The following is a 20,765-nucleotide window of genomic DNA, read 5'->3' as shown; positions in this document are numbered from 1 at the left end:
CGTTTTAGCTCATTCTAGGGCTATTTCAATCCCTTTGTCTCTGTCTGAGAATTTTCCTTCATGTCATTTATCGATCTTTCTGTCTTGTCTAAATTCGTGCACGTGTGTCTGAGTGTTTTTCTGTTTATAAGTCTATTTAATTTTCTTTCTAAGGCTTGCAGACCCTTCATCTCATCTTCTGCTCCTCCTGCCTTGGTGGGCTGGTGGCCAACAGCCCTCTGGCCCCCCACCTCTAAGGGAAGAGGAAAACCACACCTTTTGCTGTAACTGCAATCCCAGGCATCTTCTGCCTTCTTCTGGCCACTGTTGCGATAGCATACAGACACATTCAAACAAAACTCCCACAAACATAAAGGAAAAATAAAGTTTAAAATGTGGATATCTCTTTAGTGATGTCATAGGCCTGAGAAAGACCACAGTCAGGGCAAGCTAAAATGAAATTCTACTGGTACTGCATAGAGGCAGCTTTGACTTTTCTCTGAGACAGTCTGCTTAGAGGTTTAAGCAGCCTTATTGTGACGTTTGAATTGCTCAGCAAAGGTGTTCCTTGCAAACAGTGTCCACAGTACTGACAGATGTGTTTTTCTTGATGTTTTCTAAATTTGTTCTTTGTGTAAGTGAGATTTGTAGCATTGAAACATCTCTCTGCTAGATCGTACAAGATGATTACCCAGTATCATTGCCTCCTGAGCAATATACTTTCAAACTGCCATGTACTTTGTTTTCAGCTTGGAACTTGTATAAGATAAACTTTCCAGAGGCATTTATGTAGATAATTTTTATAATTTACATATGTCTACGCATCACTTTGTGTAAGAATTCCTTAAAGAAGCCAGGCGTGGTGGCACAGGCCTTTAATCCCAGCACTTGGGAGGCAGAGGCAGGCGGATTGCAAAGAGTTCAAGGCCAGCCTGGTCTACAAAGCGAGTCCAGGGCAGCCAAGGCTACACAGAGAGACCCTGTCTAAAAAAAAAAAAGAATTCCTGAAATATCACTGATTTTACATTGTGACCACATTAAAACAGCATTTAATTTAGCATGCCTTGGTATAGGCAAAACTACATTGGAACATATCCAAATTCCTTAAGTAAAATCCCAATGCTTCCTTTGTTGAAGAAAGCCATTATATTAGAAACAAATCTCATGCTCTCCTTGCCTGCCATAGGGGAAATAATCTTTTTCAGCTCTTCTGTTTTAGCTGTTAGGATGGCTATACTTGTTTTCCCTACATCTAGAATTAACTAAAAGCCAGGGTTGAGCACTGTGGGAATTTTTCTTAATTACAACCTTTTGAAGTGGGAAAACCCTTCTTTATTGTAGATCTCTTGAGAGGATAAGATTCACCTTTAATCTAGGCCATGGCTTCTCATTGCAGCCTACATATATGAAGGGCATGAAGAACATAGCGTCTTCCCTTCATCTTATTGCCCGGCCTCTGGCTAGCAAGTTCATTTTCTTATTGGCATTAAGGCCTACTTCTTGGCAATTCTGGTACACACTAAAGAAAATCTCAGGCATTCAGCCAATTGGACTCAACAACTACTGAATTCTTTAACTTTCCAGTGTTAGTCAGACATAGACTAGTCGGACAACAGCTTGTGAGACATTTGAATAAATCCACTTTCTAAATAGAAAGAGAGATTCCTCTATCAGTTCCATTGATCTAGAGAACCTTGACTAACATTGCTGTGTAATTGTTTTTCACTTTCCCACTGGGAAGAGGTGTAGGCTAACAATAGTGTTTTCCAGTGTTTGTCATCTGTTTCCTGCTTTCTTCCCAGGGTTGTATCATAACTACCAGGAAAAAGAAGCAATAGTTTGCCTGTACCCAGCCTGGAGACACAAACTAAAATCTTGTCTCCTAACATTGCTCGTTCCTAGTGGGACATATGGATAACTTCACTGCAAGTTGAGAAATGGGCTCTTCAAGTGACCCACCTAGATAGAGGAGGAAGCAGGGGAAGTGGCTACAGGGTGTGTGACTTGTTGAGGTCAGGGTCACTGTCCACAAGAGGGGAGGAGCAGGAGGCTGTGCTGAGGAAGCACAAGCAGTGAGTCCTCCCCGGGTTAGTTGGGAAGACAGATGTTGAGGCCATTGGAGATCAGTGCTACTGAAATACAAGTCTCTACAGCTCTGGAAAAGGTTTGGCCGTGGGTAGGAAGCTTGGGCCAGCAACCATGATTCTGTGCCCCTAACAGAGCATGCCAATCTGGAGAGTTGTATATGTCATTCAAGAAGAAGTGGCCAATCTGAGCCTCCATCCAGAGACACGCCCCAGGTCAGATGCAGAGGCGGGTTCTTCCGGGAGTCTTGCTGAAGAGTCAGCTGTGTGGCTGAGCAGACTTGGATGGTTCCTCGAGGTGTGCTCTGACCTCTGCTGCTGGGTGTTGTGAGAGAACCTCAAGCAACTGCCAAAGTCCCGCCATGGTGAGTGGAGGGTCACTGCCCAGATCTGGAAGGAGCAGGCTGCTGTGGAGAGCTAACTGGAGTGCTGGGGCTGTGTGGGAAGACAGACCAGTAGGCAATTGGAGAATATGCACACGTGCTTCTGAAATTCCAGTCTCTGCAGACGTGGAAATGTATGGACCTGGACTGGAAGCTTGGGCCATGAACTCTTTTGCTGTGTCCCTTCAGGACACTGTAATTCTAAGGGAGGTGCTCATGTCACTCGAGACTAGCTGGCCAATCAGAGCCTCCTGGCAGACCAGCCAATATGAAGATGAGGCTCTTTCTTCTGGCTGCCATGCCCAGGTGCATCTCTTTAGCTGAGCTTTCTTTAATGGGTCTGTGTGATGTGCTTTGAGCACTGCTGCTGAGTGCTGTGAGGGAAGTTCAGGCAAGGTCCTAAATGACCAATTGGTGAGCTCAGGGTCACTGCTGACTGATGGGTTATCTCTACACGTGGAATAAGCCAGATTGAACATAAAAGGGCAAGTTTACTTGGAAACTGAAACTCCTGGGCTAGTTCAGTAGCCTCAGGGGACAAGGCCAGAGGAAATCACACTCCACCCCCCAAGTTTGGCAACAAGGACTGCAGGTGAACTAAAACTCTTAGGCTAGTTCAGTAGCCCCAGCATACAATAGCAGAGGAAATGCCCCCTCCCCCAGCTCCCCACGCAAGTATGGCAAGGAAGGATTGCAGGTGAATGAAGATGAAGTAACTGCCACCTGCTGTACTAGGGAAGCCTTGGCCCCAGGGGTGGGGCTTGGAGCATCTGAAGGAATGCTAAGATTGTGCAGAGGCTTTCCTTGCAGGGTGCAGGGTTGGAGAAAGAAGTGGGATTGAACAGAGCATGTAGGGGAGGGGCAGGGTAACTGCAGATGCCAACTGAACACTCACAATGGGGAGCATCAGAAAGGTGAGCTGCAGGAGCTGGTGTGCTGGGTGCTCCCTGGGGGTGTGTGATAAGCAAAGGCCAGATGCGGCCAGCTTTGGGGTCCTATGTGACCCTAGTGCCTTCCTGGACCTGGCCCTGGCCACTGAATAACTTCCTACGGGGCTGTAATTGGGCAGTTCTTTTGGAGCTTGGGCTGCTGTATAGAAATGCTCTAGGAAGGATGCCAACCTTGGAAAGCCTTATTGTCTGTACGATCTTCTACAAGTTCTGCCCTTAGCATTTCACATTTAGGTGTAAGATCCTCTCTCTCCTCTCGAGTTTGTCTCATTGTATGAAGCTTCACTTGACGTCATAAACATCTCCCTTATATTTCACTTCCCCCTGTGATCGGAATACAAGATGCAATTCTTACAAACCTTACTAGACATAAGACATAGCTTGTGCAAAACCTCCTCACCTCAGCTTTTGTACTTTCTATCTTCTATTTTTCCTTTCTTTTTCATCCCCTGGAGCCTTCCACTTAGCACTCTGTCACTGATGTTTGAAAGCACTGATGACCTTAAGAAATACTTCTGTCACTATCATTGCTGGGCAAATGCCTTAAGTGGCTAGGCTTGCTGTGTCCATTTCATATTTAGATTGTTCAAAACATAACCTGGGACTAAATTTAAAGAAATTTAATGGCAGCAGCATATAGAATGCAAAACAGGTTTTAGCTGTCATTACTGAGATTTTTTATTAGTAATTTTTTATTTGTTTGTATTATGATGTCTGGGTGAGAAGGCATATTAATTCTAGCACAGCTGCATCCAATGTCTTGGAGAAAAGTCTTTTTGATAAAGCTATGCTAACTCAAGGGGGCCTTGATGGCTATCTGTTTTCCAGAGAAATGGCCTTGCTTTCATCTTGAGTAAACTTCCTAAGTTCTTTAATTAAAGAAGTGTACCACAGCAGAGTTTTTTTTTTTTTTTGGATTTTGAGACAGGGTTTCTCTGTGTAGTCTTGGCTGTCCTGGACACTCTTTGTAGACCATGCTGGCCTCGAACTCACAGCGATCCGCCTGCCTCTGCCTCCCGAGTGCTGGGATTAAAGCCGTGCGCCACCACACCTGGCCTACAACAGAGTTTTAAAATAACTCATTTTAGTCGATTAGCAGGAATAAAGATTTTCATGTGGATCATGGCTTCTGTCTTCAGAACAGAACGGGATGCACAGTTTATGTTTACACTGCAGGGTGAAGAAAGACAGGGCATAACTAGCTCACAGAATAATGTTTAAGACAGTCAGCTGCAAGAGCCAATACTATGAAGAAAGACCTGATTGAGGAAAGGTGATTGATGATGTCATTTCCCAGTATTGATTAACTTATGCATGTGAATGGAAACAGACCAGATCAGTCGTAAACATTTTCATATCAGTTAGCCGAAGCATTTTTCTATTCATGTTATTCATGTAGAATCAAGCAACAGGTAAACTCTTCTCTGCCATGGACTCTTAGCGAACTATATATGCTTTGCCAGAAAGTTTCCAGGTCCCCTTCTGAGGATCTGCAGCAGCCAGGCAGGGCTGTTTCAGGTGTTGGCCCTGGAATGCCCCTACATCATTCCCTGTTTGCCCCCTTTTTACATCTTCTGCTCACATGGGTGCCACCTGCGTGTGTTCCATGAGAAGGGGTCTCAGATGTTCAGCTTGTGGTGTTGGCCTCTCCACACCTCCAGACAGCATCATCCCAGGACTGCAGAGCTGCTGTGGCTAAATCTCCACAGTGCTGGGATGAGCGATCACACTCCTGGAGAAAAAGAGAAGCTGAAGCCATGGACAAGGCAACAGCACCCAAAGCATCAGTTGTAGTTGCTGCTGACAGGGAACTCACAGGGTGGGAGATTTGTTCAACTGGAGCTACTCTGTGAGCTCCAGTGCCAACTCTATTGTAGGTTTAGATTTTTCAAAACCTACTTTACTTAGAGTTCCTAAATCCTTTTATCTTCCTTTTAATCTACCATCGAGAAGTAGGGGAGAAAGAAGGGTCATAGAAAAAAGGGGTGTGAATTAGTTTAGAAGTAGTTCTTTGCGGGAGATTCTATTCTTCCTTGGCAGGGTACCAGAAATCCAGTCCAATAGGAAGCACCAAACAATACCATGAATCAGTGACAACAGATGATAAATGCTTGTTTTGCTTGAGTTAAAGATAAATGTGTGTTCTGTTGGAGTTAAGCAATATTACCCTGCTTTGTTTCTTTCTCAGGAGAAGAGTAGGGCAATAGCACATCCCCAGTATCCCCTACCTTATATCCCATCAAATCAGTATAAAATGCTTTGTCTATCCGCCTAGGCACATTGTAGCAGGAATAGAATTAATTCTTCTTGCCTGGGTAGGACACAATATACCTGAAATAAAATTGATTCTTCCTGATTATCTTTTTTAATTACTCTGTGAATGGTCTGGGTCACAGTGTCCTTTCTCAAACCCATAGTATGTTCTCAACCAGTGAATCTTTGTTAAATGGTCAGTAAACTTTCTCTGACCTGAGTTTGGTGTCCACGTGGTCAGTGTGGGGTGTTCCTGAACCCCAAGTGGCCAGAGCGAGCAGGCTTCTCGGCTAAAGAAGCTTTCAGCTGCAGATAAGCGAATTAAAGCAGGCAAAACTGTTAATGATGCCGGGCGTGGTGGTGCATGCCTTTAATCCCCGCACTCCGAAGGCAGAGGCAGGCAGATTGCTGTGAGTTTGACCAGCCTGGTGTACAAAGTGAGTACAGGACAGCCAAGGCTAACACAGAGAAACCCCGTCTCGAAACAAAACAAAACAAAACAACATGTTAATGATGAGGCATGCCCTCATCAGAATGACTGATTGCTATGTCTGTGAGAGATTATATTGATTGATGAGTGATGTGAGAGGCTCTTCCACTAGGGTTGCAGTATTCCCTAGCAAGTGTGCCTGGGTTGGAAAAGAGATCAGGCTGCAAATAAGAAAGTGCTCAAGTAAGCAAGCAAGCCAGGGAACCCAGAAAAGTTTTTGCTATACTTTTCTAGGTTGAGTTTCTATTCTGACCTTACACAATGTTGGACTGTGAAAGAATCATCTAAAAAAACAACAAGTGGGGCAGAAGAAAATGCAGTCTGTGGGTTTAGAGAAAAAACAGAACTAAGTAGTTTTAGATGGCCGTCAAATCCTGAAAGAGAAGAAGGGATTTTCAAGGAGCTTAGCACCAGTAAAGAGAAAGCCCTACTCTGCATTGGAAGCCTAAGATGGGCAACACCCATTCTTGCTACACCTGAAATGAATGGAAAGTATAGGCAAAGTGATTGCAAAGCAGGCACTTCATATAAAACCTGCTGCAACTCTGGTCCATGGCTGGCATATTTCATCTCAGTTTAGAAACCAAGGGTGGCAGGATCACCCATTGTTGTAGTGTTTTGTTTTGTTTCGTTTTTTAATTATTTATTATTTATACAGTATTCTGTCTGCAGGCCAGAAGAGGGCACCAGATCTCATCATAGATGGTTGGGAGCCACCATGTGGTTTCTGCCAATTGAACCCAGGACCTTTGGAAGAACAACTAGTGTTCTTAACCTCTGAGCCATCTCTCCAGCCCCCATTGTACTGATTTTTAAAACAAGAATGATGCACAATTCAAGTTCATGTATTCTGTCTCTGTGACTTCAGTTCAACATTGCTCTAGCTATTTATGTTTAAAGATACAGTGCCCCAGTATAGAAACTGTGAGATTTCTTTTCATCAGTCTTTGGCTATGTAGCCCGTATTGCATTTTGAGACCATAAGATGTTGAGATACCTAAGCTCTGAGAAATACATCATGGAGAGATGCATATACTGAGTTAAAGTAACAAAACTGAGTGATGAATGAGAAATTGCAGTTATAGTGCCATCTGCACCCTATGAAACTGAAGCCCCATGTATCAGACAAAGCTAGGGTACTTGGTGTTTGAGTTCCTGGATTTTTTTTTTTTTTGTCTCCATCCAATCTTGCCTCACTCTCAATTAGAATGGGAAGGTTTATTCTGTGCCATTGTATATTGTAAAGGTATAACCTGTTTCCAGATTTTAGAAAATAGAGCTATGAAAAGATTTTCTGGAGTGTCAGAAGAGTCTTTGTACTCTTTAATAGTGGATGAGCTATTACAGACTGTTAGGATCATAGAAGTTGTTTAAAATGCATTTTCACTGTGGGTCAATAATGACCAATATCAGAATTTAATTGGTCAAATCAGAATGACTCTAGTTAGTGTCATTTTTAAAAATCTTATCTTCTTCTTCTTCTTCATTTTCTTTTTTTTTAAATTGGCTTTCTTAGGGGAGCTTTTGTAGTAGGAGTTTACCTAGATGTCTCTTTAGGGATGAGATTTGAGTGGCTGTAGACTCAAGCCATTTTATGTTTTTGTTTCTTCTGTGTTGAGTTTTAATCTGCTTGTTCAGTTTCCTTCTCGTGCTGTCAAGCATCCATGACTATAGACTGAGCCGCTCATTATGAACAAATTAATTAAATCACTCTATAGCCTGACCTCTCCCTCCTCTACTCACAGTCCCACCATCATTCCCCCTTTCCCCAAGTAGCCCTCCTTCTCCTCAGTGAAGGGGAGGCCCACAAGTGCTATCAACCTCCCCTGGCATTTCAAGTTGCAGCAGGACTAAGAACATCCTTTCCCACTGATGCCTAAGGAGGCAGCCCAGATAGGGAAAAGGGGATCCAAAGGCAGACAGCATAGTGAAGATGGCTCCTATTCCCATTGTTAGAGGACCACATGTTCACCAAACTGCACATCTTCTATGTATGTGTAGTCAGCCTATGTATGCTCTTTGATTATGGTTCAGTTTCTGTGAGTCCCCATGAGCTCAAGATAGTTGACTGTAGGTTTTCTTGTGGTGTCCTCAACTACCCAGAATCCCACTATCTTTCTTCCCAACCTTCCCCCAAATTCCCTGCTCTCTGCCTGTTGTTTGACTCTGGGTCTCTGCATCTGTTTCCATCAGGTGCTGGAGGAAAACTCAGAAAACACTTATGCTAGAAACCTGTCTGCAAGCATAGCAAAGTATCATTAATAGTGTCAGGGATTGGCTCTTTCTCCTTTGGGTAGGTCTTATGTAGAGTAGCAAGTTATTTGCTTGCCCTTTCTTCAATCTCTAATCCATCTTCATCCCTATACTTTTTGTAGGCAAGATAAATTTTGGGTCAAAGGCTTAAAGGGTGGTTTTGTGTCCCCCTCCCTCCACTGGAAGTCCCACGAGGCTATAGAGGTTGTCAACTTCAGGCTCTTAGAACCTGATGGTACAGGTCTCAGCTAGATTCACCCCCATAGATCCCAAGGACCCTTCCTTTCCCGGGGATGACCCCTTCTGCAGAAAAGTGTTAGTTCAGAACCTGGCTGTTTTTGTAAGAGATCACATGCAAAGACTTTCTTAGGCTTATGTAACCCAGCAGGCACGAAATCACATCCAAAGGTCTTCTATGTCTGTGTGATCCAGTGGTAATACAAAACATGTCTATAATCCAGGAGACAGAAGCAAACAGATTTGAGTTTAAGGCCAGGCTGGTATAGAGCAAGTATCTAGTAAAAAAAAGTAGATCCATATATGGTGATATAGTCCTTTAATTCTAATTGAAGGTTAAGTTAATTTAAAGAAGGAAGCAGCACCCAGGCTTGATAGTGATATGATTGTGTGGAAGAAGAGGTGATGAATCAGAGAAGATGTGGTAGAATAGGATATGGCCAACTCCCACTAAAGAAAGCCCAGGGAAGCTACTTAAGAGGCCTTTGTACAGAGAGAGGAAGCAGTTTTAGCAGGAACCAGACCACAAACAAAATGAGATGTCTTTCTCTTGCCAAAAGCTCAATGATGGTTCCATTACTTTAGGGGTTTTCTTCTGCTAAAATCAAATTAAGCTCTTACAAATGAATATTTATAAAAGTGTAGTCTTGAAGGCAAGTAAATACTTAAATAGAAATGGATCAGGGCATAATGCTCTTACAAACAGTATTGCTGCTGGGCAGTGGTGGCATATGCCTTTAATCTCAGCACTTGGGAGACAGAGGCAAGCAGTTTGCTGTGAGTTCGAGGCCAGCCTGGTCTACAAAGGGAGTCCAGGACAGTCAAGGATACACAGAGAGACCCTGTGTTGAAAACAAACAAAAAACCAAACAACAACAAAAGTACTATTGCTACCCAGCACATCTTCCACAGTGGGCAGATGAAAAACATAGTTTTATTAGTCAAGGTTCTGAACATGAGCACATCTGGTAGAGTGAATCTCATTCTGTGTATTTTGAAAGTAAATTTTTTGAATGTCTCACAACTGTGGTCCAGCTAGTTCAACCTTGGCTATCTACCAAAGGATACATAGAGACTCCAGAACTTGTTTGGTCCATGAGGTTGGATGTCTTATCTGGTGCTCAGTATACTCCAGAAGTCCAAGAATTAGGATGTAAAGACGCTAAAGGAATGAAAATTTCCTAGCCAAGACTAATGAAAACAGGCAAAGAAAGAAAGCTTACTTCTACAATATCTTCTTTATATGTGGGTTGACACACATAGCGTGGCCCTGATTAAAGATCAATATTATCATCTCAAAAGATCCACATTAAAGAAAGATCTTTCCAGTTCGAAAGCCTTATTTCAGAAAACTCTCTCCAAAAAGAAAGCCTGGGGTACTGTATCGTGAGTCTGGACAAGTTCATATAGAGTTCTGCCAGTTCCTACTCATGCTCAACTAGCACATCCACGTCTAAAGTTGGTCGCAATGTAAAGACAGAGACATCTGCGGCCACTTTTGGGTAAAAATCATGCAGGAACATATATAAATTATAAAAAGAAGGACACACTTGCTTTCATAGAGGACCCGAAAGAGTTCATTTTAACTAGCCCTGTCTGCTCTGACTGAGGCCTGTGACATCACTGTAGAGAATACCATTCCTTCTTTTTTTTTTTAACCCTTGTTTTTCTTTTATGATTAGAGGTATTTGCCTGTATATATTTGTACACAGTGCCTACAAAGGCCAAGAAGCTCTCAGATGTCCTGGTGCAGAAATTACAGCAGGTTGTTAGCTACCATAGAGATTCTGGGAAATTCATAGAGCATCTTCATTACTATCTTTGGCTCTAGTCCCAGGCGTTCTGACACCAACTCCTGGCCTCCCTGGCCACCAATCGTGAATGGGGTACAAAGACATGCATTCTGAGGCCGAGCTTCGTGGCTCACAACTTTAATTCCAGCACTTGGGAGGCAGAGGCAGGCGGATCGCTGTGAGTTCGAGGCCAACCTGGTCTACAAAGTGAGTCCAGGACTGCCAAGGCTACACAGAGAAACCCTGTCTCGAAAAACCAAAAAAAAAAAAAAAAAAAAAAAAAAAAAGACATGCATTATGCCAAAACAAGACTCTAACTAGGATTAATGGATATGGGGAGAGGTTGATGTAAGGCGTGGCCACAAAATTTATATATATTCAAGGATATGAATTGGCCTCCAAAATGCTGGGGTTACTTGCATGCTATTGAAACTTGTATAAATAAATCACCTGGTAGCCTGTGTGTCACAGCAGGGAAGCAGCATGATTGCTAGTCTGTCACCTGAACATCATGCCTGGCTCACTCCCTGTCCTTGCTGATTCCCTATCTCATCTAAGAGCCCTGTGCTCAGCAGAGACCCACTGACACTTCTCTCCTTGCTGGAGAAGACACCCTCATCCCCCATGCCCCCTCCCTTCCCACCTCCACTCCACTCTCTACCTGTCACGCCCACCCGCAGCCCTAGGACAACTGTGGGTTTTTGTTTTCTTTTTAATCACCTTTCCACTGAGGATGATGTGTTGATTAACTACAGTGCTCTAAAATGATTATCATCTCTTTCCTGCTTTCCTCCCAGGTTTGTTTCATATCTATCAGGTGAAAGGTAGCTGAACATAGCATGAAGACAGAGAACCAAAGTGTTGTTTCCTAAACTCTCTTTAATTTGGAATCTTTTGTGTACCCTTTGACTTGTGGGACAGACTGATAACTCCACTTCAAAATGAGTAATGGCTTTGCAAGCTGTGCATCCTGATTCCAGGAAGAAGGGAAGTATCTGAGGGTTTTGCTGGTGCCTCAGGCAAGCTCAGAAGTTGAGACCTGGTGAGCTCAGGGGCAAAGGGGGAGGGGCCAGCATCTGAGCTCAGGAGGCCTGAGAGGCTGGTTCTCCCCTGGGGTGAGTGCAAAGATGGAAATGCAGGGTCTAGGAGAACAGGTAGGAGTGCTACTGAAATGCAAATCTCTCCACATGAAAAAAAAAAAAAAAGACTGGTCCTGCAATGGAAGCCTGTTCCAGGAACTACTGTGCTGTGTCCCTTCAGCACACTCTAGCCATAGGGAATTGCTCCTGTCACTCAAGACTCAATGGCCAACCTGGGACTCCAGGAAAGAGAGAAAGAGTGTTCTTCCGGGTGCCATGCTGTAAGTTCCTCTCTGTACTGGAGTGGACTTGAGTCGCCATGTGCGATATGCTCGGAATGTTTTTGTTGGGTGCTGTGAGGAGAGCTCAGGCAAGGTCAGAAGACAAAATATGGTAAGTGCAGACTCACTGCTCACATTAGGAGGAACAGACAGCTGGGCAGAGGAAACTGGGAATGTATTTGCTGTGTAATCCCTCATCAGCTCCCTGGGGCTGTGGGATAAGCAGCAGCAGATGTGGCCATCTGTGAGGTCCTTTTCGTTCTTAGTAATTTTCTGGACTTGGTGATGGTCTCTGACTAACTGCACTGTGTGGATTACATCTACACAAAGCATTGGGAGCAGGGGCTTGTGAGTAGAAACATCCTTGGCAGGATTACAAACTCAGACCCCTAGTTTCTCTAACTTCTAAAAATCTGTTCTTAGCATGTAACATTTGGTCTAAGATATATTTGGAAGCCCGGCATTATGGCACACGCCCCAAATCCCAGCACTCAGGAGGCAGGGGGCTCGCTGTGAGTTTAAGGCAAGCCTGGTCTGCAATGTGAGTCCCTGGCAGCCAAGGCTAAAACAGAGAAGCAATGCCTCCAAAGAAAGAAAGAAAGAAACAAACAAACAAAATATATATATGTGTGTGTGTGTGTGTGTGTGCGTGTGTTTGTGTGTGTATGTGTGTGTATATATATATTTTGTGGAGGTTGTAAATGTCATCTCATGTGTTGGGTAACACTTCAGTATTAAGCTGTGATGTACAAGATGATAATTGATATCGTACAGGATTTACCAATGACAGCAAGTAGAATTTACCTGAGGGAGAAGAGCGTCTAAAACACCGCACAGAGAAGTTAGCCTGTTAGAGATTAGGATGCTAGGGCACATCTTGATTCACCAGGATTGTCAACACATTTGGCTCCAAGTCATAGCAGAGGAGACAACTTAGATTTAAAACCAGCCACTTGGCCCATCTTCATCTTCAAAAGAACAGCCTCTAATAAATTCCTCACTGGGGCATTACAGTGTCACAACGAACATTAAGGCCTGGTGTGGCATAAAGGTCCATTTTTCTTCTTGAGAAAAGCATAGTTTTGCACAGCTGTTTCACAAACCTAAGAAAATATTTGACAGAGACAGAAACAGCCTGTGGCCTAGGGCTGTGAGCTTCCTCTAAGGCAGGGATGTACTCAGGATAAAATAGGGCTCCTTCTCCAAAGCCAGGAATATGCTTGGGAGAGCTGGCATTGATCTGGGTCCATTGTCCTTTGGGTGAGGGGTCTTCAGCTCCTGAAAACCTAACTGATTCTACCATACAGGCTTGGGTTGATCAGTCCCAAATCCACTCTGGGCTTTGTCAGTAGTTTGTGAGAGCCCTGTGTTCCTGATGTGCAGTTTTGTTTTATAAGACTTGTTCCATGTTTGTGCTATGGTATGATAAATTTCTGATGACTTCATAGAAGCCTCCCATCCATTTCCTCCATGGATGTAGTACACAAGATGCTATTCTTGAGAAGCTTCCTTGGCATAAGTCATAGCTTGTGCAAGTCCTCCCCACCTCAGCTCTTCTAGTTTCTACCTTCTACTTTAATCTTCTCATCTTGTGGGACCTCCAACTCTGGACCTTGTCGCTGAAGAAAGACCTACTTTTTCAGGGCACTAGTGTATTTCAGAAATGATTCTGGGAATGTATTTGCTGTGTAAATCCCTCATCAGTCTAAGTGGCCAGACTTGCAGTCTCAGACCATATTGAAATTGTTCCAAACATAACCTGGGGCCTGAACTGAAAAGACATGAGAGCTTATGTGGAATGCCAAATCTGTTGGCATCATTAGCCAGAACTGGATGCATGCTGTCATTAACAGATTTTTAAAAGTAACCTTTCAATTGTGTGTAGAGTGACTTCTTCCTGAAAAGGCATGTTAATTCTAGGACAGCTGTATTTTTATTCTTTTGGAAAATGTTTCTGAGACCAACTATGTTGTCTCAGGTTGCTTGGATACCAACCTGTTGCTCCCCAGGGCAGTGACCTTGTTTTCCTCTTGATGAAAAATTCTAAATTCCCTAGATAAAAGACTATACCACAACAGTGTTTTAAAATTACTCATTTGAAGCTGAGCTTGGTTGCCACACCTTTAATCCCAGCACTTAAGGGGCAGAAGCAGGTGGATCCCTGTGAGTTCAAGGCCAGCCTCGTCTACAAAGTGAGTCTAGGACAGTCTCGAAAACACAGACAAACATAATTACTCTTTTGGCAATGTAATGAACTGGCTATCTTAGAAACATGTGCAGCATGGCTTCTCCTGTCATACTGGAAGAGAAGGTCTGCAGAAAGTGCCCAGTGAAACTGGGTAGACAATGGCTAGTTCACAGATTAATGATTGAGACATTCAGCTCCAGGGGTCCCCATTGTGAAGAAAGACCTGATTCTAGCAGGGTGTCAGAATTTATAATTTCCCATCATGTATTAATTCATGCATGTGAATAAAAGCAGATCAGATGTTTGGTTACCTTTTACTTAGGATAGCTTGAGTCAGTAAATATTACAATTTAGTTTAAGGAGCCATTGTTTGTAGCTGTGTGTGTCAGAATACAGATCCCAGCAGCTAACATTGCACATAGGGGCAAGGTCAATCACTGTCTTATTAATGCCATTCCCTCTACCAGAGAAGTTTCTGCTCTTTTTAAAAATCAGTCTGCATATGTGTTTTTCAAATTATATTTATCTTTCTAAAAAGGTAATGGATGGTATTTTTAAAATTCACTTTTTTATGCATCACTGCTTTAATCTTTTATTTGTTTCTGCTCAAGTTAATGTTTCCCAGTAATCAAAATATTCATTCTTTTTCTCAAAGGCTTTCATATTCTTTTCTGTTAGAGTAACATCTCCTGTAGCTCATCCTTTCTTCATGCTGTGTAGTTAAGACTTTTTTGAGCACCTAACCCTCTCATTCCCACTGCTTGGTAGATGGTCTTTCAATTCCTTACAGGCAAGGCTCTAACTAGCAACTCAGGAGAAAGAGGCACCAGTGAATGATTGTCCTTGAACTTCCTTGGATTTGGGGGGGAGTTACAAATAAAAGGGACCTGTGTAAGAATTGTTTTCCCTGACCAACTTTGAAGTGATGTAGTCATAGTACAGAAATGGATGGAGAGTCCCACAAGGGGTGGCCCTCAGAGAAGCTGAAGACCAGAAGAGGCAAAGTGATTTCTTGACCCAGGAAGGAACTTCATATAAAACCTTCTACACCTGTGGCACAACTTGAAAAGGATTCAAATGAGAAGCCAAACTTGACAATATCATCTATATGTGCTGATTCCAGAAGCAAAAATTATGCAAAATTTCATGTCATGGATCCCTCCTCTGTCATTTTAGTTCAGCACTGTTGCAGCTAACTGTGTTTGGCAAAATGAGAATACTTTGAGATTTATAGCATGAAGCTCTGAGTATGAAGCCTTAGTTGCATTTTGGTAGGACAAGATGTTCAGATACCTAAGCTATTAGAAAGCTGCCCAGGGAAGATGCCCATAGGAATTGGAAGGACCTAACTGAGAAATATGTGACATCTTGCAGGGATAGGGCCATCCAAGTCCTTGGGAACCAAAGCCCTATGTCTCTGAGAAAGAGCAGCAGGAGTTGGTGTTTGCTCTTTTGGGTTTCCTGCCTTGGTCCATTCTTCTATCACTATGTACACATTCCTGTCTATTGGAATGGGAAAGAGTTTTCTGTGCCATTGTATGTTGGAAGGATATACCTTGTGTCCTGATTTTACAAAATGTGGAAGTCAATAGATTGCCTTGAGTGTCAAATGAATCTTTGGACATTTGAACAGTGTATGTGCTGTTGCAGAACATTAGGATCATTGAATTGAGGCGAAATATATTTTCTTCATGGAGTGACCAAATAAGAAAATCTCTCGGGTAGAATACTGTCTTTGAACACTTGTCTCCCATTTGTGGCATTGTTTGGGGAATATTATGGAAGCTTTTCTAAGAGGAGCCTTTCTAGATTCCTTAGTGAGGATGGGATTTGAGTGTCTGTAGACTCAACCCTTTTCCTGTTCCTTGTATCTCCTGTGTTGTGGTTGGAACTGACCAGTCAGCTTCCTTCTTGTGCTGTCTTTCCCTCATTAGTATACACTCCATCCCTATTTCATAGAAGATGCAGTAGAAGCTATTCAATGCTAAGCTTTTTTCCTAGCTAACTGTTTTTATAGTTTGAATTAGTTTTTATTTTAACTGTTTTTGTTTTTCATTTTTTATTTTGAATTTTGACTTTGAAGAAAATGTTTTTTTGTGTAGCTCTTGCTGTCTTGAAAGTAGGCAAATATACCAAGCCAACTTTTAACTTAGTGATCCATCTTACTCTTGCTAAACAGTGCTGAGATTTGATGTTGCACAAAATGCCTAGCTTGTTTTATTTTTATATTACAAGCTGATGGGCTTGGGATGTAGTATTTGCATGTATGCTTGCACGTAAATGGGCTGTTGTGCATATTTTAATCCACATCTTGAATTGTAAAGTTGGAAGAGAGTATATTCTATTCCTCAGGATGGCATGTATTCATGACATTAAACTACATGAGCTTTCTGGGTCACTGGAATGTAGTTGTCTGTAATTCTACCTACAAGTAGCATTTATCTGAGTTTTTAAATGAATATGTACATTTTTGCCTTGTGCATGAATATGTACATGAAAATGTGCCTGGTCCTCATCGTGGTCAGAAAATGGACTCAGACTCAGGAATCTGAACTTGGTATAATGGGTAGTTGTGAACTTCCAGTGTGAATACTGGCATTTGACTTACATTATTGGCAAGACCAGCAATAGCTCTAGTGTACCATCTCTCCTGCCCTGTGTTGCTCATTTATTATCAACATCTATATTGCTAATATTTTCATCTCTCCATTTTTAACTTCTTATACATATATTTTCTATTAGTAAGATCTTATTTATGGTACCATTTAAATTGGTGCACTTCAAGTTTCTGGAAGATGATACAGAGCTGGAGTGAATGCCTGATACTTTGTAGGAACTTCAGTAAAGACCAGATAGTTCTTTTTATCTATTTTGTTTGGTTGTGTGTTCTGCACAGGATTCAGGGTCTTAATATGTATTGGAAGCGCCCTGCTGTTTGGGGCTGCAGTCCTCCCAGTGCAGATAGCCTTTGTGAAGTCGGTGTTAGGTCCAGGCCTCCCTCTCTCCATCATGGCCTCCAGCTCTCTGCCATACTCCACGTAGAGAGTGTCTTTAGATATAGATGCACCAATTGTATTTGATATATGGCCCTTGACAAAGCTCCCTGTTAGCTCTCCCCTCCCTGCACCTATAGGATAATTAGGCACTGTGTTCCTGTTCATATGACAGGAACGTGCTGCCACCTGTGAAATAAGCATCCTAAAAGTGCCTGCTTTCAACCAATTCTGTACACCTATCATGGAAGCTCCCCATCCGTTCTTGAAAATCTACATAGCCTTTGTTCTCGCTGACTATGTTGACCTAGCTCCTAAAGTGGTTCCCAGAGTATTTAATCTCCATTGTTGTTTCGGCCTTCTGGGCCCTACCTCTTGTCTTCTGATCCTCTTGCCTTGGTGGGATGATGGCCTAACCCTACCACCCAAGGGAGAGGAGAACCACAATTTCTACCTCTTGCCGTCCTAGAATTTATTGCATAGACTTGGCTGGCAGTCAAATCATGAGCTACTCCTCCCTCAACTTCTTGACTCCTGAGATTAACGGAATGAGAAAATACACTCAGTATAAAAATCATTTTTATAATTAATACTTGTTTATACAACTTCTCTGACATGAGCCCAGTACTCCTCAACTGTTTCTCTATGTCCCCATTCCTCTATGTTGATTGGCATTTATCTTGAAAGGCTATATCCTATTCTAGGGCTGAGGAATGACACAAGTGGACCTCAGTATTCAGGATCCTTATTAAATGACTTGGTTACATTAGAACATCTGTATCAGGAAATAAGTGGAGGAAGCCCCAAAATTATGTGAATATATTGTCAATGAAGGATACAGTTACAGTGTTATCACTATTATGCTTTCTCTTGCACACCTGTATGAAATATTATAGGATGCAGTGACCTATGATGATGTGAATGTGAAATTCACTCAGGAAGAGTGGGCTTTGCTGGATCCTGCCCAGAAGAGTCTCTACAGAGAGGTGATGCTGGAGACCTACAGGAACCTCACTGCCATAGGTAGGACTGTGAATTTTATGTTGCTTTCTAAATCTAGTGATAACTGTTTCTCCATTGCTGTTATTTGTTATTGACATTAGTCAACTGAAACTGAGAATGAATGACATGAATAAATCAGCCAGATGTCTGAGGTTAACTGAAGGGTAACTTGAATTTTGCCTAATTTCCAATAATATATCATGCATTTTCTGGTACTCTATTTTAGGTTACAATTGGGAAGACCATAACATTGAAGAAAATCTTCAAAGTTCTAAAAGATCTAGAAGGTAATTTTCATGTGCAAATTGATACAAATGTGCACCTGAATTACTTTTAGTGCATCCTTTAAGTTCTAAACAGACGCAAGAGTGTAAATATGCACTGCTTGAAGTGTATCGATGACTATTAAATTCTGACAAAGACATGTACCTCAAAATCAGCTATCTGGTTTATTTTTGTAAGTCATTTCTCTAAGAAAGAAGATAAGAAAACAATGTATTAACAGATATCACCGTATGAATCATAGTAAGCTAGCATATAGAACTGCTAATCTCTTTAGTCTCGTACTACTTAGATACTGCAGAAGATATACATATTAACCTTCTAATAAACAAATAGACCATAATAAAGGTCGTGTTCCTAATATATTTGCATTAATGTTGCTTAGTTTACTGAGAGGGGCAGTTTGTGAAAGTGAAGAAAGTTATTCTGGAGAAACTTTTATCCCCATACAATATTTCAATGGATAAAATAAAAAGTGAGACTGTGAGTGCAAGGTAAACCTTTTCATTTGTTATCTTCTTTAATAGATATCTCATTTATTACAATGGATACAAGCCCTGTCGGCATAGGAACATTGAAGAAAACAATATAACCCTCTCTTACCCAGAAGAATTAGAAGATTTGTAGTAGTACCCATAATGTGTAGACTTTCTGAATGTAATAGTGTGTACAATGAATGGCTTTTCCAATTTTATTGGTAATACATCCAGAAATACATCTATGAGGACTATCAATATAGATTGCCTCTGTTTGCCTTGATTCACTTTCAATTATAATATGACTCACATGATTGGAAAAAATTTAATGCAATCAGAGTGGTAAATCTGACCTCTCCCAGTTCTTTTCCAATATGTGAAAACCCTCTTCTGTAGTAAAATGATGCTATAAATGTGGTCCATGGAATACATGGTCTTACAATCACAAGGCTCTTGAAAAATGCAAAAGAATACTTGAAGAAGGAAGGAAAAATGAAAGTCAATAAAGTGATATTACCATGAGATCTGATTACTTTTAAAATTAGACCAAATGGTAAAATTCATTCACACAGATAAATAGATTCATCAGTGTAATGAATGTGGTATAACTTTGACATGTGCCCATCATCTTTGCAGGAATCAAAGAAGATATAATGGAGGAAAACTCCGTCTCTTTACTCAATGTGGTAAATCTTTCTTATGTCAAAGTCATCCTCAAAGGCATGAAATAATTCGTACTGAAACGAAACCATATGAAAATATTCAGTATGGTGAAGCCTTTTTAAATCACAGTAGTCTTCAAATTCATAAAAGAACAGAAACTACAGAGAAACCTTATGAATGTGAAAAATGTTTTATGGTCTTTGACCATCAACGTTATCTTCAAATTCCTGAGAAAATTCATACTGGAGAGAAACCTTATGAATGTAATCAGTGTGGTAAAGCCTTTACACGGAAAAGTTCTCTTCAACGGCATGAAAGAATTCATAAAGGAGAGAAACCTTATGAATGTAATCAATGTGGTAAAGCCTTTGCATGGCATAATCGTCTTCAAATGCATAAAAGAATTCATACCGGAGAGAAGCCTTATGAATGTAATCAATGTGGTAAAGCCTTTGCACTGTACAGATATCTTCAAAATCATGAAAAAATTCACAGAGGAGAGAAACCTTATAAATGTAACCAGTGTGGTAAAGCCTTTACGTGGCACAACTCTCTTCAAAGGCATGAAAGAATTCATACAGGAGAGAAGCCTTATGAATGTAATCAATGTGGTAAAGCCTTTGCAGTGTACAGATATCTTCAAAGTCATGAAACAATTCACAGAGGAGAGAAACCTTATAAATGTAACCAATGTGGTAAAGCCTTTGCATGGCACACTTCTCTTCAAAGGCATGAAAAAATTCATACAGGAGAGAAACCTTATGAGTGTAATCAATGTGGTAAAGCCTTTGCGCAGCAAAGTCATCTTCAAAGTCATGAAAGATTTCATACTGGAGAGAAAACTCATGAATGTAACCAATGTGGTAAGGCCTTTGCATGTCACAGGAATCTTCAAACGCATGAAAGAATTCACAGAGGAGAGGAACCTTATAAATGTAACCAATGTGGTAAAGCCTTTGCATGGCATAAGTCTCTTCAAAGGCATGAAAGAATTCATACAGGAGAGAAGCCTTATGAATGTAATCATGGTGGTAAAGCCTTTGCACAGCAAAGTCATCCTCAAAGTCATGAAATAATTCATACAGGAGAGAAACCTTAAGAATGTACCAAATGTGGTAAAGCCTTTACACCACACAAAAATCTTCAAATGCATAAAAGAATTCATAGAGGAGAGAAACCTTATGAATGTAATCAGTGCGGTAAAACCTTTGCATGGGACAATAGTCTTGAAATACATGAAATAATTCATACAGCAGAGAAAGCTTATGAATGTAGCCAGTGTGGTAAAGCCTTTGCATGGCACAGTTCTCTTCAAAGACATGAAAGAATTCATACAGAATAGAAGCTTCATCAATATAATTAATGTTGTAAAGCTTTTG

At 41.5% G+C, this 20,765-nt stretch overlaps 1 protein-coding gene across 1 annotated transcript; it reads left to right on the top strand.

Moving 5' to 3' along the window:
- Window positions 1-2,288: 2,288 nt before the first annotated feature.
- On the top strand, window positions 2,289-20,485 carry LOC311586310 (uncharacterized protein; the record flags this gene model as incomplete). Its single annotated transcript, XM_084762280.1, has 4 exons — window positions 2,289-2,428; window positions 17,860-17,986; window positions 18,192-18,252; window positions 19,360-20,485. The coding sequence occupies exons 1-4, from the start codon at window positions 2,426-2,428 to the stop codon at window positions 20,483-20,485; spliced, it is 1,317 nt and encodes a 438-aa protein (XP_084618406.1). The 5' UTR covers window positions 2,289-2,425.
- Between the last annotated feature and the right edge of the window lie 280 nt (window positions 20,486-20,765).

Source organism: Acomys minous (assembly GCF_964271855.1).
Source record: "Acomys minous genome assembly, chromosome: 16".
Taxonomy (NCBI): Eukaryota; Metazoa; Chordata; class Mammalia; order Rodentia; family Muridae; genus Acomys; species Acomys minous.
This window is presented reverse-complemented; position numbering and strand designations above follow the sequence as displayed.